Source organism: Felis catus, chromosome B2 (assembly GCF_018350175.1).
Source record: "Felis catus isolate Fca126 chromosome B2, F.catus_Fca126_mat1.0, whole genome shotgun sequence".
NCBI lineage: Eukaryota > Metazoa > Chordata > Mammalia > Carnivora > Felidae > Felis > Felis catus.
The window spans coordinates 35247359-35274239 of record NC_058372.1 but is presented as its reverse complement, the minus strand read 5'-3'; the positions used below and the strand labels follow the sequence as shown (position 1 = coordinate 35274239).

At 51.3% G+C, this 26881-nt stretch overlaps 1 protein-coding gene across 3 annotated transcripts in view; it reads left to right on the top strand.

The window, feature by feature from the left end:
- The window catches only part of CPNE5 (copine 5), a 95482-nt gene that overhangs the window by 35260 nt on the left and 33341 nt on the right, over nt 1–26881 (top strand). For 2 of the 3 annotated variants that reach the window (XM_023253925.2, XM_045057460.1), the window contains 7 exons: nt 6160–6263; nt 7637–7676; nt 7894–7970; nt 8938–8997; nt 11062–11112; nt 11407–11470; nt 24017–24120. In XM_023253925.2, coding sequence (XP_023109693.1) covers nt 6160–6263; nt 7637–7676; nt 7894–7970; nt 8938–8997; nt 11062–11112; nt 11407–11470; nt 24017–24120 — 500 coding nt within the window. The remainder of the gene's footprint in view (nt 1–6159; nt 6264–7636; nt 7677–7893; nt 7971–8937; nt 8998–11061; nt 11113–11406; nt 11471–24016; nt 24121–26881) is intronic. The other variant, XM_023253926.2, reaches the window with a different exon arrangement.

Sequence of the window (26881 nt, the reverse complement as noted above, 5' to 3'; positions counted from 1 at the left end):
GAATCACCTAGGAAACTGAAAAAAAACACAGTTGTTCGGGCCCCACCCATTGAGATTGGGTTTCATAGGTCTGTGTGGGGGCTTTGAGCTTTTTAAAAAAGCTCCTGTTAAAGGATACATTTTTTTAAAAGGTAAAAAGCATGACTCCCATGCAAATATAAAATGAACACATGGTAAAGATTTATTTAACTTGTTAATTAAATGAGGGAACCAGTAAGATGTTACAACTGGTTCAGATGACTCAAACAACACACATACTGTTGACCCTGAACAACACGGGTTTGAACTTTGCTGATCCACTTATATGCAATTTTTTTTCAATAAATACAGTATAGTACTATAAATATATTTTCTTTTCCTTATGACTTTCTTTTTTTTTGTTAAATTTTTTTTTTAACGTTTATTTATTTTTGAGACAGAGAGAGACAGAACATGAATGGGGGAGGGTCAGAGAGAGGGAGACACAGAATCTGAAACAGGCTCCAGGCTCTGAGCTGTCAGCACAGAACCCGATGCAGGGCTCGAACTCACGGACTGCGAGATCATGACCTGAGCCGAAGTCGGCCGCTTAACCGACTGAGCCACCCAGGTGCCCCTCCTTATGACTTTCTTAATAACATTTTTTTTCTCTAGCTTGCTTTATTATAAGAATAGTGTGTATTATATATAACATAACAAAATATGTGTTAATCAACTCTTTTTTGTTATCAGTAAGGCTTCTGGTCAATAGTAGGCTATTAAGTTTTGGGGGAGTCAAAAGTTACATGTGGATTTTGACTGTGTGTAGAGGTCAGCTCCCCTAACTCCGTTGTTCAAGGGTCAGCTGTATACAGGCAATCGGGAATGCTGAAATTAATTTATAAACAGATGCAAAATTGGTCAGTATCCACAAGATAATAATCAAATAATTATATTCCACTGAAAAAAAATTATTTACATTTCTACACATAAGAATCATTTGTAAAAAAAAAAAAAAACAAGCAGGGGGTATGGGTGGCTCAGTCAGTTAAGCATCCAACTATTTTTTTTCTTTTCAAATTTTTATTTAAGTTCTAGTTAGTTAACATACAGTGCAATATTGGTTTAAGGAGTAGCATTCAGTGATTTATCACTTACAACACCCAGCACTCATCACAGATGCCCTCCTTACTACCCATTACCCATATAAATTTTTTTTTTTAACGTTTTATTTATTTTTGAGACAGGGAGAGACAGCATGAACAGGGGAGGGTCAGAGAGAGGGAGACACAGAATCTGAAACAGGCTCCAGGCTCTGAGCTGTCAGCACACAGCCCGACGCGGGGCTCGAGCTCATGGACCGCGAGATCATGACCTGAGCCAAAGTCAGCCGCTTAACCGACTGAGCCACCCAGGCGTCCCCCCCTCCATTACCCATATAGCCCATCCCCAATCACCTCCCTCCATCAATCCTCAGTTTGTTCTCTATCTTCGGGAGTCTCTCATGGTTTGTTTCCCTTTCTCTTTTTCCCCCCTCCCATATGTTCATCTGTTTTGTTTCTTAAATTCCACATAGTAGTGAAATCATATGGTATTTGTCTTTCTCTGACTAATTTTGCTTAGCATAATACCCACTAGCTCCATCCACGTGGCTGCAAATGGCAAGATTTCATCCTTTTTGATGAATAATATTCCATCATACATATACACATATATATATATGCTTTCCTTATCTATTGGTAGATAGATATTCCATCCTTTATCTATGATATATGTGTGTATATATATATATATACGTATACACACACACACACACACATACATACCATACCTTCTTTATCTATTCATCAGTCAGTGGACATTTGGGCTCTATCCCTAGTTTGGCGATTGTTGATATTGCTGCTATAAACATTGGGGTGCATGTACCCCTTCAAATCTGTTTTTCTTTTTATATCCTTTGGATAAATACTTAGTGGTGAAGTTGCTGGATGGTAGGGTAGTTCTATTTTTAACTTTTTGAGGAACCTCCATACTGTTGTCTAGAGTGGCCACACCAGTTTGCATTCCTGCCAAAAACGCAAGACGGTTCCTCTTTCTCTGCATCCTCGCCAACACCTGTTGTTTCTTGTGTTGTTAATATTAGTCATTCTGACTGATATGAGGTGGTATCTCATAGTGGCTTTAGTTTGTATTTCCCTGATAATGAGTGATGTCGAACATCTTTTCATGTGTCTGTTTGCCATCTGGACGTCTTGTTTTTGGAAAAGTGTCTATTCATGTCTTCTGCCTATTTCTTAACTGGATTATTTGTTTTTTGGGTGTTGACTTTGATAGATTCCTTATAGATTTTGGATGCTAACCTTTTATCAGCTATGTCATTTGCAAATATCTTCTCCTATTCTGTAGGCTGCCTCTTAGTTTTGTTGATTATTTCCTTTACTGTGCAGAAGTTTTTTTATCTTGATGAGGTCCCAGTAGTTCATTTTTGCTTCTGTTTCCTTTGCCCCCGGAGACATGTCTAGGAAGAAGTTGCTCCAGCCGAGGTCAAGGAGGTCGTTACCTGTGTTCTTCTGTAGGATTTTGATGGTTTCCTGTCATTTAGGTCTTTCATCCATTTTGAATTTATTTTTGTGTCTGGTGTAAGAAAGTGGTCCGGTCTCATTCTTTGGCATGTCGCTGTCCAGTTTTCCCAACACCATTTGTTGAAGAGACTCTCATTTTTCCATCAGATATTCTTTCTTGCTTTGTCAAAGATTAGTCGACCATATAGTTGTGGGAAGCGTCCAACTCTTGATCTCAGCTCAGGTCTTGATCTCAGGGTCATGAGTTCATGGGCTTCACTCTGGGCTAGAAGCCTACTTGAAAAAGAAAAAAAAGAATCCTTTGCACTCTGCTTCCTTCCTGCAGTTTACAGAGTTGTAAAATAGCTCAACAATAATGAAAGGTGCAGATCTCTATGAAGTCCGATACCTGGACTAGTATGTGAAGCAGGACACCCAGTAATCTGCTTTTTTGTCGATTTCACTATCCTTCACACTCCATGGTGCTTGTGGTGTGCAGGCAGGGGACTGTTGTAGACGTTTGTATGTAGCTCTGTTAGCGCTGTTATTACACTGTGTTGTAGTTGTCCCACCTGTGATAGAGAAGTCCTTAAGTGAAGGGTTCATGCTCCCTTAGTAGCTCAGCACCCAGCACACTGTCCAGCCTATGAAAACTGTCCGGCTTAAAAACCGTTGAGTCAGTAATTGACTTAGATGATACCCCCAAGAAGTAAGGAGACTGGAGCTTTGAAAAGCTCTGATCAAGTCCCACAATTAGCTTGTGATAAGGTTGGGACTGAAACCCGCTCATCCATTCCCTCACTCAACCTTCCTTCCTTCAACAATTCCTGAGTACCTACTGTGTACCAGTCGCTGGGAGCAGTTATGAGTCTTTGCCCTCCCGAGGGACTTTATGTGTAGCACAATGTGGCTTAGAGAGCATGGGACGGAATGCCTAGCTTGTGACTTGACCTCAGCGATGACTAGTTGTGAAACCCTGGACAAATGGCTTAGCTTTTCTGTGCTTGTGTTTTCCCATCTATAAAATGGGGAAGCCTACCATAAAAGGGCTAAATAAGGTAAAACGGTGCAAAATATTTAACTCAGTTCCTGGGGCTATTAATCATCTGCGACTATGAGCCTGTGACTGTGTTAGACAATGTCAGGTCCTGGGCTGCAAAGATGAGGAGAGCTTGGATCCTCCGCTGTTCGAGAAGCTCAATCTAGTAGGGTGGAAACAGCCTCAGTAGATCATTATCAGGGGACATGGTAAGTGCAGCAAGAGGGGTGTGAAGGGAATTATGGGAGCACAGGGGAGGGCTTGGGAGTTGGAGAACAGGACTTCCCGGGAGCCGAGTCTTCAAGCATTAGGAATGTTCCCACTTAGTGGACCCCCTAGGAGGCTGCTGTGGAAGTTGAGGTAAGAAAATGGTAAGCCCGGACCAAGGCCACAACAGAGGAAACGAAGACAGAGGGATAGGAGAGAGACTTAGCAGGTGGACTTGACAGGGAATGAGGGCAAGAAGGTTCCAAATCTAGTGCTCTCAGCTGAACCCACACTGCCTTAGATGGGGGTTCTCTTTGCAGCTTTCTAACTTAATTCAGGGCAGAAGTGAGTGCTGGGGTAGATCCTACATAACTGGGCCTTGCCCACCTCACGGGAGAGGGGCCCAGGTACTGGCATTATTCTGGATGGCAGAGCCCCATTAAGGAGGACTAGTATTCAGGATTAATTTTTTATTTTGGCAATTACTACCCAATTTGGAAAAACATGTTTATGTATTCGGAAATATTAGCGACTGGGGCACCTGGGTAGCTCAGTCGGTTAAGCGGCCGACTTCGGCTCAGGTCATGATCTCACGGTTCGTGAGTTCGAGCCCTAGGTCAGGCTTTGTGCTGACAGCTCAGAGCCTGGAGCCTGCTTCAGATTCTGTGTCTCCTTCTCTCTCTGCTCATCCCCCACCCTCACTCTGTCTCTCGCTCTCAAAAATAAACATTAAAAATTAAAAAAAAAAAAGAAATATTAGCAACTTATTTAAAATATTTATTGTGCACCTGTTTGTCTTGTTCACTTTGTGGAATATCCTGCCTTCCCTTCAGGAAGGATATAGTACAGTGCTTTTGTGCTTTATCTTTTAGTCCCACGTCACTTTTGTGAAACAAAATCTCACCAGAAATGTCCAGTGTGTTGAACAGACGTAAGAGTGAGCTGTTTTGATGGAACAGATGGCCTGGAACTATGTCCACACTGCCTTCCTCCATTCTGCAGGGAGACTCCAAGGAGCTCAGGGCCCTGTGTACAAAGGTCTAGCCCAGTGGTTGTCAAAGGGAGGTCCCCGCACCAGCAGCACAGTTTGAGAGATGCAAAGTCTCAGGCCTCACCCTAAATCTATTGAATCAAAACCTCTGGGAGTGAGACCTACAATCCATCCTTTAACAAACCCTCCAAGTCATCTGATGCCCAGAAATGGGAGTGACTTGCCTTATGTCATTTGGGGAGTTCAGGGGGACTCAATTGTTGAGTGCCTAATGTGTGTAAAGTTGTAGAGTACATGCTGTAGGGGATACCAAGAGTTACATCAATGCATTAGTTATCTGTTGCCGTGTAACAAATTAGCCCAGAGTTTCGCAACTTCAATAACAGGGTCATGAATCTGGGTGCGGCTTTGTGGGTTCCTTTACCTCAGGGTCTCTCACAAGGCTACAGTCAAGGTGTGGGCCAGGGCCTCGGTCATCTCAAGATTCTGCTGGGGCAGGGTCCACTTCTAAGTTCACTCAGTCGCTGTTGGTAAGATTCAGATCCTTACAGGTGGGTTGGCTGACAGCCTGGTTCCTCACTGGCTGTTGGCCTAAGGTTGCCCCTTAATTCCTTGCCACATGGGCCTCTCCAAAGGGCAGCTGGCTTCCTCAAAGTGAGCAAGCAAATGAGAGCGAGAGAGGGGGTGCCCAAGCCAGAAGTCATAGTTGTTTGTAACATTTTGGGAGTGGCCTGTGCTCCGTTCTGTTCATGAAATGAGTCATGAAGTCTAGCCCACCCTGAAGGGGAGGGGATTATACAAGGGCAGGAGGTGGGGGATCTTCCAAGATACCACCATCCCTTCTTCTGCCCTTTCGTTTACAATTGTGGCATCAGATACGTACACGCCTAACTGTGGAATCGGCCAGAGAAGGACCGTGGTCATAGGGGTGAGCACAAGTTCAGTGGTGGTTCGGAGAAAAGTAAAAGTCTCTGAATGGAAGAATCAGGAAGGCTTCTTGGAGGACGCAGCATTATCAAAGGACCTCGAGGAAATGGAGGATATGCCTCTGGCACAAAGGGGAAGGCCAGGTGGAGGACAGAGCATAGGCAAAGGCAGTGAAGTGGGGAAGTGAAGGGCCCGCTCAGGTGTCCAGGTATCAAAACCTTACAACTTGGGTGGAGCCTGGATAGAGGTAGGGAGAATAAAGCTGACAGTGGAGATTGGACCCATAGGGTGGATGGTTTCCATTGTTAGAGATGGAAGAGGTCTCACCCTCGCTGGGGGGTGCGGATGGGGGCCATGAGGTGGGATAGGCATGGCTTCCATTACTGCTGGGGCCAGGACTGAGGGGCTCTGAGCTCAGTGCTCTCCCCTGCCCCACCAGCCTGGCCCTGAGGTCCATGCCCCGTTTTCTCTTGCAGTTCGGACGCACTGAAGTCATTGACAACACACTCAATCCTGACTTTGTGCGCAAATTCATCGTGGATTACTTCTTTGAGGAGAAGCAGAACCTCCGTTTTGACTTGTAAGTGGAAGATGGTGCTGAGGCTGGGGCTTGGGGAGGAACCACCGATGGGAAGTGGGACTGTAGGACCGGGGTTGGTAGTAACTCCCCTTATCAGAGAAGGGGAGGGGCCAATGATAGCAGAGGGAGCTCAGGGTTGGCCTGGAATAAAAGTGACGATTAGCTGAAGTCTAGCCCCGCCTCCATCAGGAGATAGAAAAGAGGTGAGGAGAGAGAACAAAGGCTCCCCACCATTTGTCTCAGCAACGTGGGGGACCCTGAACAAGCCCTGACTCTAGGGGCCAGTTGAGGAAAGCTCTTGGGGGCAAGCTCTAACTCCACCTCCAGGGAGCCTTTTTCTCCCTAGCTGCCAGGGCGGTCCCCATTGACTACTCCCTCTGTCAGAGCTTGTTTGAGGAGAGGGTACCCCCCAGTCTCCCCTCCTGCAGAGGTAACCTGGCTGATGGGGCTCAGAGCATGTGCATGTGTCTCACAAAGGAGCCGAGTGCCCCTCTGCTGAGGTTAAAGACGATGACAGGAGGAACGTTGTTTTGTTGTTTTTCCAAGGCGTGGGGTGGTTAGAAAGGACCGTGTCGCAGAGGATTGTGGACAGGGTGGACAGAAAGGGGGTTGGGGGCTTGAAGGAGCAAAGGAAAAAAAAATGCAGTGGAAGGAAATGACTTTTCAGGGACTGATGGAGGGCTTGCAGCCCGTTGTCGAGAAGTCACCATTTGGGGACATGTTGGAGAGAGAAGGTGCTCAGGGTAGGGGGAGCACGAGAATGAGTGCCCTCAGCAGAAGGCATCTGGGCCTGGATGGGCTGGTGACTGGAGAAGAGGGCTGCAGGTATGGCTCCGGATAAAGGGAGGTACCCAGCTGCAGGGGAGAGGTGAAGGTGTTGAGCGCATCCCTCGTTCTTGAGTGACAAGACCCAAGGTCAGGCTGGGCCCCCCTGAGCAAGGTGACGCAGTCGGGGAAGGTCAAAGGCCAGGTCCTGAGCTCGTTTCAAGGGCAGCCGAGCCTCAGCTGGGAAGATGGGAGAACAGGCAGCGAAGGGCAAGGTGGCCCAGCCACCTGTGAACCAGCCAGGGCTGCAGAGCGAGTTTGTTTTCCTTTTTCAGTCTTTAAGGAGGTATGCCATGTATATAAGGGTCCATTCCGTGATGCACTTTTAGATGTTCACACTCATGTAACCACCACCCAGATCAAGAGACAGAACACGTCCAGCACCCCCCGGGGCTCCCACGTGCGCCTCCCAGCCATTACTCCCAGGGGTAACCACTGTGTCAGAGACTGGTTTTTGGAGTACAGGGGTCCTGGCTTGGCTCAGGGGCCCCAGCAGTTCTGGGCAGGATGCCCCAGCTCTCTTCACCATCTCTGTGCGTCCCATGCAGATACGACGTCGACTCGAAGAGCCCTGATTTATCCAAACACGTGAGTTTTGCCAGCGACTGCCCAGAGGTTCTGAACATCTCTTAAATGCCAAGGTCTGGGTCGGCCTCGGACTTCACCGTGACACAGACTGTGTGTCTGATGCTGCCACCTGTCGTTTCAGAGCCCTCGTACTTCTAGGGATGGGGTGATGGAGGAGGTGGGGTGGCTATGGGCAGGGTGGGCGACACTGGTTTTTTTCTGTTCCCCGGGTATGCAGGATTTTCTGGGCCAAGCCTTCTGCACCCTCGGAGAGATTGTGGGGTCCCCTGGGAGCCGCCTGGAGAAGCCCCTCACGTAAGTGTAAAGGGGTGGGGGGCCTGCCTGGGTTGCTTCCCCAGCGATGGGCCAACTTTCCAGCCTCCCTTGGCTCAGGGTAGGGGCAAAGCAGTCAGCCAGTCATGCAGGCTGAGGAGGAGTAAGGAGACCAGGTTTGGGGGGCTCTGAAGTTTATGGAATTTGGGGCCCCCAGAGTGAGGTATGTGTCTGTCCCTCCCAGCCCCCAACTGCCTAGGTCTAAAGCCCATTTGTCATTCGGGTCTGTTTCCTCCCTCCTGTCACCCAGCCCACCTTTGGAGAGGCGCGCCCTCTGTGGGGATTGAGGAGGACCTCAGCGGGAGATGGCTGGGGAGGCCAGCCATGAGGGCAGGCAGGATCCTGGAGACGATGGGTTGGTGAAGGAGGGGCACCCGTTTCCCCCACTGAAGGTTTCAAATGCTTCATTCTCCCCAGTGGGACCCACGCACAGCTCCCCTTCACTGGGCATCTCCTCTGGGCCAGACCATAATCAGCTTCTCTGACCTCACAAGATTCACTCAGCAGGTCTCCCCATTTCACAGTTCACACACTGAGGCTCAAAGGAGTGGAGCAGTGGTCCTCACACTGTGGCAGGCTTATCGTCAGGAGGGCTTGTTAAAGCACAGACTGCTGGGCTCCACCCCCCACCCCCACCCCCAGGTTCCGATCCAGCAAGCCTGGGGTGGAGCCTGAGAATTTACATCTCTAACACATTCCCGGGGGGGATGCTGATGGTGCTGGTCCGGAGACCACACTTTGAGAACCCCTGAGGGGCGGTCGCCCAGGACTTCACAACAGGGCTTGGGAGGAAGACCTCTCCTTCCTCTGGCCCATGGCTTTTGGTCCTGTTTTGACGTTTGATCCAGAATAGAAACCTGTCTCCAAGAATTCCGATGCCAAGTTCTGTGGCCTCTCAGGACGAGGGTACTTGGCTCATGGCATGCTCTCTCTTCCTCTCTCTCCACAGGATAGGAGCATTCAGCCTGAATTCCAGGACAGGCAAACCCATGCCAGCTGTGTCCAATGGGTAGGTCAGCAGACATCTTTGGTCCTGGAGTCCTCAGACATCCAGCCAGCTCTGCAGAGGGAGCCTCAGAGTCCAGGCCCGGTCCCTGCTCCCACCACCGTGCACGCAGCCCCGGCCAAGGGGAGAGAGGAGCCTGGGTCCCTCCTGCAGGATGTGGGTGCTTTGGGCCACTCTGCAGCCAGCCCCTCCCCCATCCAGACCTGAGCTCCAGCATCCCCAGGCCCAGTGGCCCATGGGACTTCAGGGAGCAGGGTGGGGATCAAAGGTAGGGGCTGCTTCCGGTGGCCACCAGGGACTGGACACATTCTCTTCCTCTCTCCCTGGCCTGGTTTCTTCGGCCTCTCACCTCTTGCCCTTCTCCCCTTCCTCTTTCCCTCCCTTCTCTTTATCTCCTTACTCCACTTCCCCTCCATGCTCCCACTGCTGGATGTCTGCCTCTTCATGGAGAAGATTCTGCTAAATCCTCACTTTTTCTATTTGCTCGCCAGCTGTGGTGGGCCAGCCCCATTCCCCCGGCCTCCACCCTGACCATCTGCTTTTGGCCGGCTTCCTGCAACTGTGTGCAACAAAGACCCTCCCTCCCCACTCCTTGCCTGTCCCCTCTCCTGGTTGGAGGGAAGGTCCTCACCTGAGGGTGTTGGGGGGCAGGATAGGGGATATCTGCCTGCGGGAGCAGCCTTGGAGGTGCCTCAGACACCTGAGCATTTTGGCCCAGTCAGCAGAGCTCCACTGGCCTTGCTGAGAGCTCCCAGGAGCTGGGGTCCCAGCAGCTGCACCGGCCACCAGAGCAGCTGGATATGGGACAGGGGCTCTAGGGGGCCCAGGGTGCTCACGGCCCAGGAAGGGTGTGGATGCTAATTTACCAGGAGAGTATGGAAGCAGCAGTTGGAGAGGGAACAGGAGTCAGGGAGAAGAGCAGAGAGGGAGGGCCAGAAAGGCAGAGAGAGAGAAAGGAAGGCCAAGCAGGTGGGAGTGGGTTGGGTCTGGAGGGGAGGGAAGGGAAGGTGGGAAATAGGAGAGGGGCCCAGAGGCAGAGGGAGAGACACGGGCGGAAGAGGCTGGTGTGAGGACTCTGTCTCCCTGGGCAGACACATATCAGTCCCGGGGAGGACCAGACCGGGGCTGGGGAGGTGCTTTGGGGGCACTCCCCACGTCTAGGGGGACAGGCTGGCAGGCCCTGCCACCCATCTGTGATGGGAGCCTCCAGATGTGGCCCCTGCTCTGCTCACCTGATTTGGAGAGCTCTGGGCTGTCCCCACCTCTGGGGCCAGCTCCCCTGCTCCTCTCTACTTGAGAGCCCCTCCCTCCGAAAGCTGGCACTGGGGAGAGTTCCATCAGTGGTTCTCAAAGTGGGTTCTGCCGACGGCGTGCTGCTGCTCCCGAGGCTGGCCTGAGGGGTGGGGCCGGATTTTCTCAGCTTTGCAACTTTGTAAAGGAAAGGGGGCAGGGAGGGAAATGATACGCACTGTGTGTGCATGTTGGTCATAATGGAGGCTACAAACACACTCATTTTTAGGGGCTAGGAAACGGAGGCTCAGAGAGGTGCAGGCATGAGTCCAAAGTCACACAGCTGCTGGACAACGTAACATTTTTTTCTCCCTCCCAGTGGCCCCTGGCTACACCGGGGGCCCCCACCCCCAGGTTCATCCCAAACACTGGAGTGGGATGGGCTGGTGCCTGGGGGAGGGGTCCTTCCTGACCTAGGGAAGAGGTGGTACAGGTCCCCTGGGTGAAGGCCCACCCTGGGAACTCGCCCTCCCGGAAGGGATTCTTCGGGTGGGCCGACTTCAGGTCCTGGTTGCCCCCCTCACTGAGTTGCTGCATGAATGGCCAGGAGCTCTCTTCTCTGGAGAGACCCCAGCCGAGGAGTTCAAGGGGAGGTAGCCGTGGGAGAGAGCCTGGACAAGCTGCCCCAAGAGCATTCCAGCCCTTCTGCTTAACTCCCCCTTGCTGCTCTCCCTCCCATGATAAATCGGAGTGGCTCAGAGCTGAAATGTCCCGGGACTCTGGGGGTCAGCTGGGTGCAGGGTGGGGTGGCTGGCCCACGAGGTCTTTTGCCCACAGAAGTGGTCTTTGGATGGAAAGTTTGAGAACCACTGGTCTGGAAGCCTCCGGGTGAGTCTGGATGCTTTTCCACTTCTAGGACTTTCATTGCAGACACTACCCTTGGCGGGGCTCTGGGCTCTCGGGGAGCAGGGGGCGGGGCAGCTCCAGGTCTGGGGGCCTGGCCCAGGAAGCAGGGCCACACTGCCACATGGATTTCAGGAGACTCTGTCTCCCCAGGGGCTTTGGGCAGGTCTGCTGGGGTGGGGGGAGGAGGGAGGGTGAGGAGGGCTGATTCGGGGAGTGTTCAGGCTTGTGTGTCTGTCTTTGTCTGGCTCTCCATTCTTTCATCTTCTCCTCTCCCAGTGGTGTCCCAGGGAAGAAATGTGGCACCATCATCCTGTCCGCCGAGGAGCTGAGCAACTGTAGGGTGAGTGGCAGAGGGGCTCCAGGACGGGACTGGTGGGGGCAGGGGTGGAGCAGTGACAGAAGGCAGGCTGCTCTCCCTGTGACCCCCGGGGCCACGCGTGTCTTTGGAAGGTATCCGGGAGAAGGCAGGGCTCCTCAGTTTGACCTGGCGGTCACAGAATTCTGTAACATCAGAGCTAGCCCGTGAACTGTGAGATCGTGACCTGAGCCAAAACCAAGAGTCGGACGCTTAACCGACTGAACCACCCAGGCGCCCCGGTGCCTTCTCCTTTATAGCGGAGCGCGCTGAGGCCCAGAGGGGGAAGGAACTCATCCACAGTTAGCAGCAGAGCCAGACTGGCCCTGGCCCCTGCCCTCCACGCCGGGGCTCCTCCATTCCCCATCATGGTCACCTCTCACATGTCTTTGAACCAAGACTGCTTTGGCTCCAGGACTGGCAGAGAGGGGCTTTTTCCGTCATGGAGCCTGGGGGCTTGGCATGTCGTTGTCATATTGCGCTTTTAGCTCTGGAGTAGGGTGACGCCCTGCACGGGGTCGAGGGAGTGAGGGGGTGTGTGTTGCGAAGCTAGAGTCTGCCATCGCAGGCGGCCCTTGGGTTTGCTCCTTCTGTGGGACCGTGGAGAAGCAGGAGGTGGGGACAGCTGAAGGGGTAGCTGAGCACACCAAGGGGCTCAGGGGACTCGATGGCTAAAAATAATGGCGAAACGTAGTGATGATGATAGTTATTACTTGTCAGGGGAGGGGCGTTTTTGCCTAAGTTATCACTGCTCCTGACAACAATCCGAAGAGGTGGGTACTGTTCTCGTTCCCATTTTACGAATGAAGAAATCGAGGCTCAGGGAAACGGAGTCATCTGTTCCAGGACAGGAAATGGTAGAGTCACGGTTCTAACCCAGGTCAACCCGATTCTAAAACCTGGGCTAGTTCCCAGGCTTGCATGCCTCTTAGGTTCATTAGAAGCCACAGGTGGGAATGGGGGTGGGTCCCGGGGAGAGAAGGAAGAGGTGGCCACGGAGTGTGAACACAGGACCAAGCCTGGGGTAACCTGGGAACCCGAGTTCACATAGGGCTCAGGTTCGAGGGTGTGGGAGGGAGGGGGAGAAACAGGGTTTTCTGACCTTCCTGGGAAATCAGTGCAACTATGATATTTGTTAGCTATAAATATTTGCCTTATTAGAAAATAAAGTTGAGCGGTTAAGAAGCTATATGTTAATTCACTTAACAATGACAACATAAATAACAACTTTTCTGAAAAATAACTACCTTTTCCAAAACAAGAGTCATTTAGTGAGAAGAGCAGCCTTGTTTTGCATTTTTGTAAATATCTTGAATGTCAGGCTGAACAGAAGAGAGTTAGAGTCTCATATTTGCTTCTGCAGTCAATCTGTTGTGTATCACTGCTAGGTAAATTCTACAAAACTCCATGTCTTATTAGCATTATTATGAAAAGATTTTTGGCCTCCTGGACCACCTCCTGAGGGTTCCTGGTCCATTCTTTGAGAACTGCTGCTGTGGGGGTATAAATTGTTAGCCAAGATTAATTGAGCAATTATACTGAGCCACACCCTGTGCTAAGTGGTTTACATGTATCGACTTCTTTTAAAAAAATTTTTTTTAACGTTTGTTTATTTATTTTTGAGGCAGAGAGAGACAGAGCATGAACGGGGGAGGGGCAGAGAGAGAGGGAGACACAGAATCGGAAGCAGGCTCCAGGCTCTGAGCCATCAGCCCTGAGCCCGACGCGGGGCTCGAACTCGCGGACCGCGAGATCATGACCTGAGCTGAAGTCGGACGCTTAACCGACTGAGCCACCCAGGCACCCCTGTATCGACTTCTTAATGTGTATTAGTGTGATGTGTGATGTAATACTATAAGTAGTGTGATGTATCACATAATATCTGATGTATTACAGTTTTTCTTTTCCAGAGAGGTTAAATGACCTGCCCAGGGTCACAGAGCCACTGGGTAGGAGAGATTTGAACCCAGGCAGTCTGGTTCTAGAGCCAGGGTCTTTATAAACACCAGGCTGTGGGCTTCCAAACTCTGCTTTCAGGGGCCTCCCGTTGGAGAATAAGACACAGAATTGATAGGCCAGGGCAGTGTAGCGATGACCAAATCGACTTCTAGGCCACTGCTCGTTCTGGCTCGTCTAAGCGTCTGTTAACCTCAGTGGGTCTGGAGGAATTTAGCAGCAGGACCACACCCCCTCTGGTATACAGCCCCAGCAGAGGGCCTGGTGTGCGGTGGCCAGTCCTGCAGGATCGATCAGGAGGAATCTGTAACCGAATAAAAGCACAGACCAAATGTTTAGCAGCGGACCGCGATGAAAACTACAAATGTGTATGCTGACCATCCGGAAGTCACCGGCGTTCAGGCAAGGGAGAGAGAACACAGCCGACATTACAGGAGAGCTGTCGAAGCTCCCCGAGCCTCAGCTTCTCCATCTGTATGTCGGGGCTGATAGAGGTGTCTCGAGGATTAAAGGGGCTCATGGAGGCGGCTCTGCCCAACTGGTGCCTGGGAAGGATGGAATCTGAATTCCTTGAAGCCTAAATTCCGTTTGCCCCCAAGCTTCCAGCTCAGCTGGTGATTTCCTCCCTAGCTTATAATTAAATAAGGTAATACGAGTGAAAGTGCTTTGGAAATTCTAAAGCCCTAGACAATGCTGGGTGCTCTCACTGGTCTAGTTTTCCGGGATTGGCAAACAATCTGCCTTTTAGTGTCTATTAGGCGCCTCCCTGTTCCTTGCTCCTTCCCCACCTTCCTTCCAGGGGTGGCCACAGTTTCCTTGATTTAAGCTGTTCCCAAGGCAAGGAGGTGGGGGGTGGGGGGTGGGCTCCCTCCCTTCCTCTTGAGATTGTCAGCTCCTTTTCTTTCGGGGCGTCTTGGGCTGAGTTCTGTCTTTCCCTAGAATACTTACAAGGAAAAGAGACTAATTCCCAGCATCTGGCTGAATGAAAATAATTACATCTGAGCTGCTTTGCTTCTGTGGCTCCAGCTCGGCATTCAGTAGGAGGATCAAAGGAAGAGGGTGGAGTCTGAGAGGTTTTTTTTTTTTTTTTTTTCCAACCAGAGCTGGGCTTTCTGCTCAAGTGAATGTGTTCTGCTAAGTAGTCGGATGGTGTGGACGGGTGGGGACTAGCAAAGGACTTCAGTGGGTCACCAGCATGCTTTGATAGGTTACGGAAGTTGCAACAATTGGAATTTGATCCCAAATACTATTCAGTCGTACTGGATGTTGACAGCAATGAGCTTAAGCTCCTGAAGGGCCTCTGAATCACCAAAGATTTAATTATGTTCAGCAGTAAAACTATTATTATTCTGTGTAATACTGACCAACATTTGCATAGCCCTCACAATTGACCAAGAGCCTCATGATTACAGTCTATTTGGTCCTCACCACAGGGCTGGGAGGTGGGTAGGAGTGAGTGCCTCCAGTTCACAGGTGCAGAGAGGTTGAAGTGACAGCTTAAGATTGCTAGGCGGAGAGGGGTGCCTGGGTGGCTCAGTCGGTTAAGCATCCGACTTAGGCTCAGGTCATGATCTCACCGCTTCTGAGTTCAAGCTCCGTGTCAGGTTCTGTGCTGACAGCTCAGAGCCTGGAGCTTGCTTTTATTTTTTTTTATTTTTTATTTTTTTTTCAACATTTATTTATTTTTGGGACAGAGAGAGACAGAGCATGAACGGGGGAGGGGCAGAGAGAGAGGGAGACACAGAATCGGAAACAGGCTCCAGGCTCTGAGCCATCAGCCCAGAGCCCGATGCGGGGCTCGAACTCACGGACCGCGAGATCGTGACCTGGCTGAAGTCGGACGCTTAACCGACTGCGCCACCCAGGCGCCCCTGGAGCTTGCTTTTAGATTCAGTCTCCCTCTCTGCCTGTCCCTGGCTCGCACTCTGTCTCTCAAAAATAAATAAACATTAAAAAAGTTTTTTTTTTTAAAAAAAGATTGCTCGGCTGTGGACCCCTAGTCCTCAGGGAGTAGTTCCCTCAGCCACAGTGCAGCCATGAGCTTTATGGTACATGAAACAGGGGTGGGCTTTGTGATCTTTGTGGGGCCAGTAGCTTTCAGCAGGCATGGCGAGTGGCTGGGCTTCTAAAGAGAGTTGGGGGGGTTGGTGTTGTGGACGCACAGGTTGGACAGCTCCTGGCCCTCCCCTTCCCAGATCCTCAGCTACCCTTACGCCTGCCAGACACCCAGACCTGCTTGGCCGTGGAGCCCGGGGGTCCTGGCCAGATAGCACGTCTTCACTGCCTCCCTGTCAGGTTCCTGTACACACTGGAGAGAGTGTGGCTCCCCTCTCACAAGCCTGGGGAGTCAAAGCTTCTCACTGCAGCTGCCCCACGAGGTCCCCCACCCCTTAGGTATCACTAGCCCCCTCACGTGTTCATTCATTTTTTTTCAGCAAACATGCTTTGGCTCAGTCCTTGCCACCACCCCAGAGTTTCCAGTTTAGTGCGAGAGACAGAAATGTCAACCAGCAATCACAGTACAGCAGTAGTCCTTAATTCATCAGACCCATTGCCTCTTTTTTATTTAAAAAAAAAAATTTTTTTTTTAACGTTTATTTATTTTTGAGACAGGGAGAGACAGCATGAACAGGGGAGGGTCAGAGAGAGAGGGAGACACAGAGTCTGAAACAGGCTCCAGGCTCTGAGCTGTCAGCACAGAGCCTGACACGGGGCTTGAACTCACAGACTGCGAGATCATGACCTGAGCCGAAGTCGGACGCCCAACCGACTGAGCCACCCAGGCGCCCCTCCCCAATTGCCTCTTTTTTAATAGAAAGCATTTTACAGCACTCTTTACTATCCTGAAGAAAAATCCATGGAAAATACCATATAATATGCCAAAATACACACAGGTGAAGGAATAAGCCCTTACAGCTACCTTGAAGAAGATGGCAAGGAAAGCAGCTTGTGCAAAGGCCCTGGGGCAAGGAGACAGTGATGAGTGATGCCAGAGAGGTGAGGGTGTAGGTAGGAGTGGGTGGGAAGTGGGGGGGGGGGGGAGGACCTTGTAGCAGAGCCCTTTAGCAGTTTTGAATCTTGATAAAGTCAGAACTCTCACTGTTCTGAGGACAGATACCAGGGAGAGCCCAGTGTCTCCATGTGGGAGCCAAGGGGAGAGTCCTGGGAGGAAGGGAGAGAGATAAGAAGAAAGAGGTTAGGTGAAGTGGGGGGAAGTGGTAAAGCTTTCCTGAGACTCAGAAGTATGCAGGTTGGTATTTAGGAAAGATGCATGTTACGGCTAGCACGGATATAAGTGTCCTGCAGGCTCCAGGTTCCACGCTGTCAGCACGGAGCCCAACGTGGGGCTCAAACCCATGAACCGTGAGATCATGACCTGAGCTGAAGTTGGAGGCTTAACCCACTGAGCCAGCCAGGCACCCCTTTTATAATTAGTAGAATATGGTATTCAGATTTATTTTCCCATGTCATTAGATATTTTTTGAAAACATGGATTTAATAGCTATCTATTGTTCCTCTATTCTATGGATGAGCCATAATTTATTAAATCTATTCTCTTCTAGGAAAAAATGTAATTAATACTGCCCTGAACATCCTCCTAGCCAAATAATCCCATTTTTCTTTTGAGCTTTTGTTGATGGATTTTGGTTAGTATCCCAGGCACACAGTCTCCATGAGTGGGAGGGAAAACAGTCAATCTGGGGTTTTCAGCTTCTGAATGACCAAATCAACAGATGTACAACTGATTAGATTGTTTGGGAAGTCAGCTATTAAGACAGCAGAGAAAAAACAGCTTGACCCCCACGTGGTTGTTACAGTCAACGTGTAAAGACAGACCCAATCTCTTAGACCAACGTCTACACCCACCATCTATATTCCAATCAATTCTAGCCTATGTGGTCTTCGCAGACATCCCAGAACACCTGTGCCCTGGGTCCCTGCTTCTGCAGTCTTATCCCGGCAGCCTGGGGTTCCGGGCCCTTCTGTGAATGTGGAAGCCCTCTCAGAGGTCACTGCGCGCAGAATGACTCTTGACTCTGAGTTGTGTTCCCTCCTGCTGGAGTGCTGAATTTCAGAGTTGTAGCTAATGATTCGTTTTCCTTTTAATTGATGTCTTCTCTTTTCTGGACTAAAAAAGACAATGTACAAGTTCCAGGAAATTTGTAAAACCCAGCCAACTTTGAGGAGAAAACAATAAATATCACCATGGTTCCACCATCCATTTAAAAGTACTTTTTTTGGGGGGGGGGGCACCTGGGTGACTCAATCAGTTAAGCATTCGACTCTTGATTTCAGCTCAGTCATCATCTTAGTTCGTGGGATCAAGCCCCACATCAGGCTCTGTGCTGACAGTGCAGAACCTGCTTGGGATTCTCTCTCTCCCTCTCCCTCTTCCCCTTCCCCACTCACACACACTCTCTCAAAATAAATAAATAAGTAAACTTTTAAAAAAGCTATAAAACTACTTTTTAGGGTGTAGTATGTGAGCAAAGTGGCTAAGAACTTGGGCTCTGGATCTAGACCAAATGCCACTGCTTACTAGCTGTGTGACTGTGGGTAAGTTACTTGACTTTTCTGTGCCTCCGTTTATTCATTTGTAAAATGGCTTTATTTAAATCGTTGGTGTTTTATTATGGATTTTTGCACTGATGCTGATTTTTAAAGGTGTCACATTATATCTTTATTTTGATTACTGAGATTCGGGGCGCCTTTTAAATTTTGTACTCGCCTTACTCTCTTGTTCTGATCCTGGAGCATGCCAGCAAGACCCGGTTTTCTTTTCTCCCCTCCAGGGTGTTGCTACCCTCTCCCAGCCTTCAGCCCACCTGCTGACCTCTGGGCCTGACCTCTGACCTGCAAGGTCTTTCTGGGTCGGAGGGCTAGTGCTAGAGTGGGCCAGGCCACCCTGGAGAGAAAGGGTGTTTGCTGTAGTCTCCCAAGCAGCCTGATTAACATGCGGAAAGATGCAAATTGAGGCAATCCTGCTGTTTTAGAAGAACTTAATATGTTTTTTAAAAAGATAGGGCGAAAAGGCAGAAATTGCAGGAAATTATATATTGCAGGAGTTGTTTATCTTCTGCACAGTTGATTCCAGAGATGCTTCTGGTTTGGGAACAGCGTTTCTTGTGCTCAGAGAGCCCCACCCTCCAGCTGAAGCTATCAAACAGAGGGACCTCTGACCATGGCCGGAATTCGTTGCTTCCTAGTCCTGCTGGCTCAGTCCCAACTGTTGCCACTTCCCAGCCTCTTCCTGGGGTCCATTCACTAACCCACATTTAAGGGGAGCAGTCAAAGCCTTGTTCATATGATATGACTGTTGACATAACTCAGAGCCGCCTTCCGAAGTAGGGTCCCCAGACCAGGACAGTTCCTTGTCTCCAGGACTCCCTGGGGGGGGGGGGGGGGCTCACCCATGAGGGAAGAAGCTTGCTTTCGTTATAGCCTAGAAATCTCACTGAAGGTCTGTTGTATCCCTGTGGATTCCACAATGGCACAGCAGTACCCGTAATCTTAATGGGCTTTTGGTGATTGTTTCTGGGTCTAGATCGTGTTAGGGATGGCAGGGCAGGTTGAGCGACAAAATAAGCCGCCAGCAAAACGTGTATTTGCCATCAGCAGGGGAATGAGGTGTGGCTGCCTGGAAGCTTTTTCCAGTTAGCTGATTTTTAGAGCCCGTCTTGTCTTGTCTTGTCTTGTCTTGTCTTGTCTTGTCTTGTCTTTTCTTTTCTTTTCTTTTCTTTTCTTTTCTTTTCTTTTCTTTTCTTTTCTTTTCTTTTCTCTTTCCTTTCCTTTCCTTTCCTTTCCTTTCCTTTCCTTCTCTTTTCTTTCCTTCTCTTTTCTTTAATTGTAACTAGTTTGCACGGAGGAGGCCTTTCTAAAATGGATTTCACACTTTTCTGAGTCCTCAAACTGAGGCTACAGAACACAAATTCAACTTATCTTGATGATTCGGGGGGTCATCATTTGGAATCTCAGTTATTAATCTTTGGAGCCAGACTGTTGTGTTCCAATCCCAGCTTCTCCTGTTAGTAGCTGTGTGGCTTCCGGCGAGGGTGTTAACCTCCCTGGGCCTCAGTTTCCTCATCTTTAAAATGGGACTGATAATGGCATCTACCTCACTGGGGCGGTTGAGAGGATTCAACGAATTAAAATGAATTAGTCACCGTAAATACAGTGCTTGGCACGTCCACCTGAGGTCGACCCATGTGGTATTGCCATTTTCATAGGTAGGCAGTTTCATAGGGTCCGGCCCAGTGGGGGATGGCATTCCACAAGTGTTGGCCCCTGTTCTTGCAGCTGCTCCGTGCTAGGCACTGTGGGCTGGTATTTGACATATGCCATTTGCCTCAGTCTTCCTGACAGGCTCACAGGGGGCGTTATTACTCTGTTTTTCCAGAGGAGAACACCAACACTTAGGTTAAGTTGCTTGTCAGAGGCTGCTGAGCTGATGGGTCGCAGAAGTGGTTTCCAGCCAGGTGGCCTTGACTCCCCTGTACTATTCTCTGTGTCAGGTGTTGTGCCGGGGCCAGGGGCCCTCCCAGGGGAGCACTGAATGGTCCTGGAAGCTACGATAATTAAGTGCTGCATTGATTTTGTCCTCATATTCCTGCCCCCCCTTCCTGATCTTGCAGGGCCTTGAAGGTTCTCCTAGGAAGCGAAAGGAAGAGCTCTTTCTCCTGGATTTTTTGGTTTTGGCTGTTGCCAGTATATGTGTGTATTTTAGAGTCAACCGGGGCAGGTTGCTGTGTGTGGCTTGCCTGTGTTCATTCAGGTGCAGGTGTCCTATAGGTGACCTCTGATTGCGTGGAATCACATCTGGAGATACGACCAAACCGTATCCCGGGGAAGCCGGTGGAGGGGTTTTGGATTCCCAGACTGTCCCCTGGGTGCCAGCCTTCCCCACTGCCACCCCTGTCCCAGTGTGCTTTCTGTAGCATTCACACGGAAGCCTAAATTGCCCTGCGTTAAAGGACAGTGTAGTCATCCTGTCCAGCATGTCACTTTACAGATGAGGAAACTGAGGCTTAGACACCAGAACTATGGGCGCCTTGCTGGGCTATCTCCACTCTGTCCTCAGCAGAATCTGAGAGGTCAGTGTTTTCTTCTTCTTCTTTTTTTTTTTTTTTTTTAATTTATTTACTTAGAGAGAGTGAGAGTGTGCTAGCTGGGGAGGGGCAGAGAGAGGGAGAGAGAGAGCATCCCAAGCAGGCTCCACACTGCCAGTGCAGAGCCCGATGTAGGGCTGGAACTCATGAGCCATGAGATCGTGACCTGAGCTGAAATCTAGAGTCAGAAGCTTAACCGACTGAGCCACCCAGGTGCCCCAAGAGGTCAGTATTTTCTGATGCCACTGCCCGCTGCCTCCGTGAGGAGGAGCCAGCGCTGGCTTCATGGGCCTATGATCTGTGCAGTCACACAGGGCCTAAGTTCGGTTTAATGCCCTGCTGTCACATTTTCCCTTTCCACTGGGCCCCACAGATTATATAGCCAGTGCTGGGAGAGGCCCACCTGGTCCTAAGCTGCCTCCTTTTTCTAGGCCATGGGATAGAACTCCCCAGGGAGGCATTTAAAATGCTTCCTCTGGGGCGCCTGGGTGGCGCAGTCAGTTGAACGTCCGACTTCAGCCAGGTCACGATCTCGCAGTCCGTGAGTTCGAGCCCTGCGTCAGGCTCTGGGCTGATGGCTCAGAGCCTGGAGCCTGTTTCCGATTCTGTGTCTCCCTCTCTCTCTGCCCCTCCCCCGTTCATGCTCTGTCTCTCTCTGTCCCCCAAAAAATAAATAAACGTTGAAAAAATAAATAAAATAAAATAAAATAAAATAAAATAAAATAAAATAAAATAAAATAAAATGCTTCCTCCATCCAGCATGGGGTGGGATTGAAACTTTCTCCTACAGTGACTATAGGGGACAGACTTAGACGGCTAGAGATCTTTTTGGGAGGCTGAGAGGGAATGCCCTGAAGTCTACCTGCCTCGGTTACCCTCTGTGTGACTGTGGGCCTATGACAGCCTTTAAAAGCCCCAGTGTCCTCATCTGTAACATGGGGAGAATAGTGGAGTTACTTCATATGGTCTTTATGAGGATTCAGTACAATAACGTATGTAAAGAGAAGGCTTAACACAGTGACTTGCATACAGTAAGTGCTCAGTCAGTCAGCCATTCTCTTATTCCAGGTCTGAAGTCCTAGGTTTCTCTGGAGGCTCTAGGATTCCTGGGGGTGCTAGGCCTTGCAAGCCCCCAGTCCAGCTCCTTCTTCCTCTCGGGTCAGTCTTGAAGAGGGACACGATGAAAGCCGTCCTTGCCCGCGCACCTCTGTGCTCGGGCTGCTGTGTGCCTCAGCACTGGCCCTCCTCAGAGCCTCCCTTTAGTGGGTACTTCCGTCCCAGATTAACCAGAGGCCAGCCCCTCCCTGCCCCTTCCCCCAACCCCGACCCCGGAGTCCAAAGAAACCAGGGAAGAGGGCCTCACAGCTGGAACGCGCTCGGAAGAGGCCTGACTTTGCAGCCAGTTCATACGTGCTGAATTACACCCGGCTGGTTGCCAGCTGGGGATCTTGGGCAGGTCAGCTTCTTCTGCCCCAGCTTCCTCATTTATAAAAAAGCAACAGAGGATTACTTCTCGGGCTAAAGGTGATAAGGAACTCAGTGACTTGGCTACACGTATGGTATCTAATAAATGTTTGTTGAATGAATGAATCAGTGAGTGAGTGAGTGAGTGAGCGAGTGAGTGAACGGATGCTCTGTGTTTGCTATTGTCAGCTGTCCTTGAAGGGAGGCATTTGGGGTGGGGTGGGGCAGGGACAGAGGCCACATATGTTGTGTGTGCAAGGAGGGCAAGTGTCCAAATAGCCCTAAGAGCTTACACGTCCATGGCATCTAGTGTGCACCATATCCTGTTTTCAGCAGTACCCTCGTATTAACTCACTTCAGCCTCATAACAAGCCTATGAGGTAGGCATTGCCAGTACCCTATTTTGCAGATGAGGAACTGAGTGCAGAGAGGGTGATTAACTTGCCCTAGGTCCCACAGCTAGAAAGGGTTGGAACTGAAGCAGGAGGTCTGGCTCCAGTGACCATATTCTTTTTTTTTTTTCAACGTTTATTTATTTTTTGGGGGACAGAGAGAGACAGAGCATGAACGGGGGAGGGGCAGAGAGCGAGGGAGACACAGAATCGGAAACAGGCTCCAGGCTCCAAGCCGTCAGCACAGAGCCCGACGCGGGGCTCGAACTCCCGGACCGCGAGATCGTGACCTGGCTGAAGTCGGACGCTTAACCGACTGCGCCACCCAGGCGCCCCTCCAGTGACCATATTCTTAACCATTATACCACCACCTTCTCCCTACCAAACCTTTTGAGCACGCCCTTCAAACTTGTGGGAGGTTGCCTTTTCAGCTCTGCCACCATTTTGGTCCTCACCGGGCTGTGGGGCTGAGCTCAAGAGACCCTCTTCCCCACTGAGAGGAAGGGGGCAGCGTGAGAGTTAGGTGACTTCCCCACAGGCCCTAGCCCTTGAGGGCAGGCCAGGCCCAAAGGACTAGAAGACAAAGCTCCGAGCTCTGGCCGGTTGGCAGGAGATTTGTCGGGATGCAGAGATTTCAGGTTGAAGAGGCCACAGGGGGATGGGTGGAGAGAAGGACATGGGGGCATTTCTGCCCAGTGCCCTGTCAGCCATGGCAGACTGAGGGGTTGGGGTCACGTGAGGGGAGGGATCCAGCAGTCCTCAGCAGGGCCTGGATACCTTCTTTGTGCTCTTGGGCTGAGTATTGGGTCAGCCAGGGCCATGAACGACCCGGGGAGTCAGAAACTCAGGGCTCTGCCTGGTGAACTTGGGGGAGTCGCTCCCTGCTCTGAGCCCTAGACTCCTCAGCTGTAAAATGGGCCATATCTACCTTCGAGAGTTGGGTGGGCCTCTCCTGGGTTAGTGGGTGTGAAAGCAATGCTTCATCTGGGCTGTCCTCCAGGAGCCACACAGGGTGTGAGAGAATGAGGCAGTGTGGACAGAGTGAGGGCTTTGAGGTTGGCAGACCAAGTTCAGAGTAGCCTTGAGGCTGGCCGTGTCACCTCTCTGAGCCCCCTGGTAAAATAGTAATAAAGCGACGTGCGCGTTAACATGGACGTGCCTGCTCCTCTGCTGAGTGCTTTGCAATTTGGCCCTCACGACGGTGCTTTGAGGCCTGTACTGCCGTCAGCCCTGTGTTACAGAGGGGAAGCTGAGGCTCTGAGAGCTTGCCTCCCTTGTTTGAGGGGACACAGCTAGAAAGTGGCAGAGCCGGAATTCAGACCGGGGCAGCTGGCTCCAGAATGCACCTGCTTCACACACACACCCCCCCCCCCCGGCTGCTCCATTAGACCTGCCCGGTGGGGTTTGAGGATGAAATGAGACCGTCCAAAGTGTTAGCCCAGGGCCTGGCCCTTGGTGGGTGCAGGGCAAATGTAACATGCTGTCCTTTCTAACCAGCCTGGTGCTCAGAACCCTCCTAATTTCCAGGGCCCTGGGGCTGTGTTTCCACAGGGACTGGGGCGCCTTCCAGCCTACTCCTGCCTCACACCCCTGTTCTCTCTCCCTCTCACCAGGATGTGGCCACCATGCAGTTCTGTGCCAACAAGCTGGACAAGAAAGATTTCTTTGGGAAGTCCGACCCCTTCTTGGTGTTTTACAGAAGCAACGAGGATGGAACGTAAGTTCTCTAACAGCACTTCACCCCCTTTCGGGAATCAGGGATGGAGGGGTGTGGTGACCCGCCAGGCAAGAGGGCTTGGGCCCGCCTCTTCCCAGCGCCGCCCTGGGGCTCCTGCTCAGGGTGGAAGTCTGGGGCTCCTGGGTGGTGCCCTGACACGTGGTAGGGACTGGTGTGTGTGTAGGGGTAAGGGGCGGGGACAGCTTCCAAGCCAGCAGTGCCCTCCTGAGGGGCTCGGCAATGGTGGGTGGTAGGTACGCTGGAGGTGAGGGGAGTGGGCAAAAACAGGGCTAAGCTGGGAATAAGGAGCTCCTGTAACAGCCCCTTCTTCTTCCACACAGATCAGTGCCTATCTCTAGCCCACCCCGTCTCCACCCGCAGCCGTCTCGACACCCCACTACCACCTGTGCCCCCCACCCAATTACCAGACGCTCAGCCTGGCAAATCTGAACCCTTTTACCTGGCCAGCCCCACACCTTGCCACAGGCTTCATTCAAAACCGCACACGTCTTCAAAGCCCCCATTTCCTCCTCTCCTCTCCCTAATCTAGAAGCCACCCACAATATGACAGAAACACACACAACACACTGGCAAATGTAGGTCAGCCATGCACACAGATGCACAGATTCTAGGTTGAGGGTCTGGGGACCTCGGTGCCCCCCACCAACTCGCTGTGTGACCTGGGGCAAGTTATGCCCCCTCTCTGGGCCTATATTCTCATCAGTAAAATGAACCAGTTGGATTAGGAGGTCTCCATGGTCTCTGTAAGCAGTCCAGCTCTGGGAGGCTGTGGCCACTCACAGCTGGGATTCTGCAGAACCAGGAAGCGATGGGGCCAGGGAGGTTAATTAGAGAAACGCTGCTGGAGACGGGGAACTTGGAAGCAGGTTTAAAGGAGGGGAAGAAAATGGGTCCTTGGGGGAGGAGCGGGGAAGAATAATAGGGTAGGGAAAATGCAAGTAAGTGCAAAGCAGGTATGCTCTGAGCAGGGGACAGAGAGGCGTCCACCAAGTTCCCCTAGATTCTGAAACTCCGGGTGTGTGTGTGTGTGTGTGTGTGTGCGCGCGCTGGAGGGCAGGGAGTAGCAGGAGGAGGTGTGTTTCAGTTCGAGGGGAAAACTGATTTTAAAACCTGAAGGAACAAAACAAGGGAAATTAGGTATGATCATTTGCATAACAAAAGGAGTCTTTGTCTCACCAAAGGACTCCCAGCAGGATTTCTTTAAATAATTCTTGTTGACTTTGACTTGACTTGAGGGAGGGAGGAAAAGGGCCCAGTGATGCTCTGGGCGCCCACGGAAAGAAAATGTCCCCACGGGTCCCCTCCAGAGAGGCGATGCCTGGCCAGGCCGGGTCTGTCTCTGAGGTGAAGGCCAGCCGGCCGGGAGAGAGGGATTTTGGTTTGGGAGCAGGAGAGGGGTGTGTTGCAAAGTGTTTGCCAGTGATTGTTCTAGAAGAGCCTGTGTAGGATGGGTGGGGAGGGGGCAGGGAAGAGGGAGAGACTCGTGACTGACACCGCGAACAGGTGGGAGGTGCTGAGCGCAGGCGAGCCTTGCTGTGGAAATGCAGGGAGGAAGCGGGGAGGGGAGGACCTCACTAGGCAGGACTCGGTGGCCACTGACGGCAGAGCCCCCCTCCTCCCCAGTAGTGGAGCTGTGGGGAACCCAGAGTGTTAAAGATGGCAAAGGAGCTGGTCAGATGGGGGAGGCGATGGGAGTTTATCTGGGGGCGACTTTCGCTCGAAGCATGGGGGCTGGAGCTGTCTTGGAGGGGACGCTCAGGGCAGCTCAGGAAACCCACCCGGAAGCCCCTGAAGGGTGGGCCAGCCTGCGGGCACAGGTTGAGGCTGAACTGGTGCAAGCCGGGTTTGAGGAGAGAGGAGTAGAAGACGGCCCCAGTTAGGAAGAGGACAGGAGGAAGGTCAGTGAGGGACCCCAGGGAGTGGAAGGTCACGCCTGCCTCCCCAGGAGGGAAGGGGAAGGAGGCACCCACAGAGCACCCCCTGTGCTCTGGCCCTGTGCAGCCTGTCCTGCCTCGTTCAGTCCCAGTCTCTCCTCTGGGATCAAGAACGTGATGGAGAGCCGGGCTGTGCCAGCCCGCCTGCTGTGTAACTTTAGGCAAGTCTCTTAACCCACGGAACTTTCTGGGAGGGTGGATATGTTCTGTGTCTGGCTATCCAGTACAGTCTCCAGTAGCTACATGTAGCTGTTGAGTATGTGAAACGGGGCTAGTGTGACTGAGGAACTGGGTGTTTAATTGAATGGAGGTTAATTTAAAGGTCAGTAGCCCCATGGGGCTACCACGTTGGACTGTGCAACTATAACGTCCACAGCTCAGTTTCTCAGTATGCGCAGGGGGGATAATCATAACACCTCCCTCACAGGGTTACTTTGAGGACCAAATGAGTGAATGTAACTAGAACAGGGCCTGGCAGTGGTAGCTACTGTTTTCTCCCCATTTTACAATGAAGGGGAAGCTCAGAGAGACAAAGTCACTTGCCCTGGGCTGCACAGCTGGTTGAAGTGGCCCTGGGACTGGAGCCTCGCCTGTCTGGCCCCGTGGCTCCTGCCCTCCCACACCACGTCCTGAGTGTATGCCCGTCTGTCAGAGTGAATGGAGTGGAGTCATGACAGGATGGCAGGGACCGTGGCCACACTGAGACCTGGCCCCCCCAGGGCAAGTGCAGCGGGGAGTCGAGGGGTCTGTGGATTTGGTGGTGAGGGGCCCCGGGGGACCTTAGAGAAAGCAGTTTCAGACAAGAG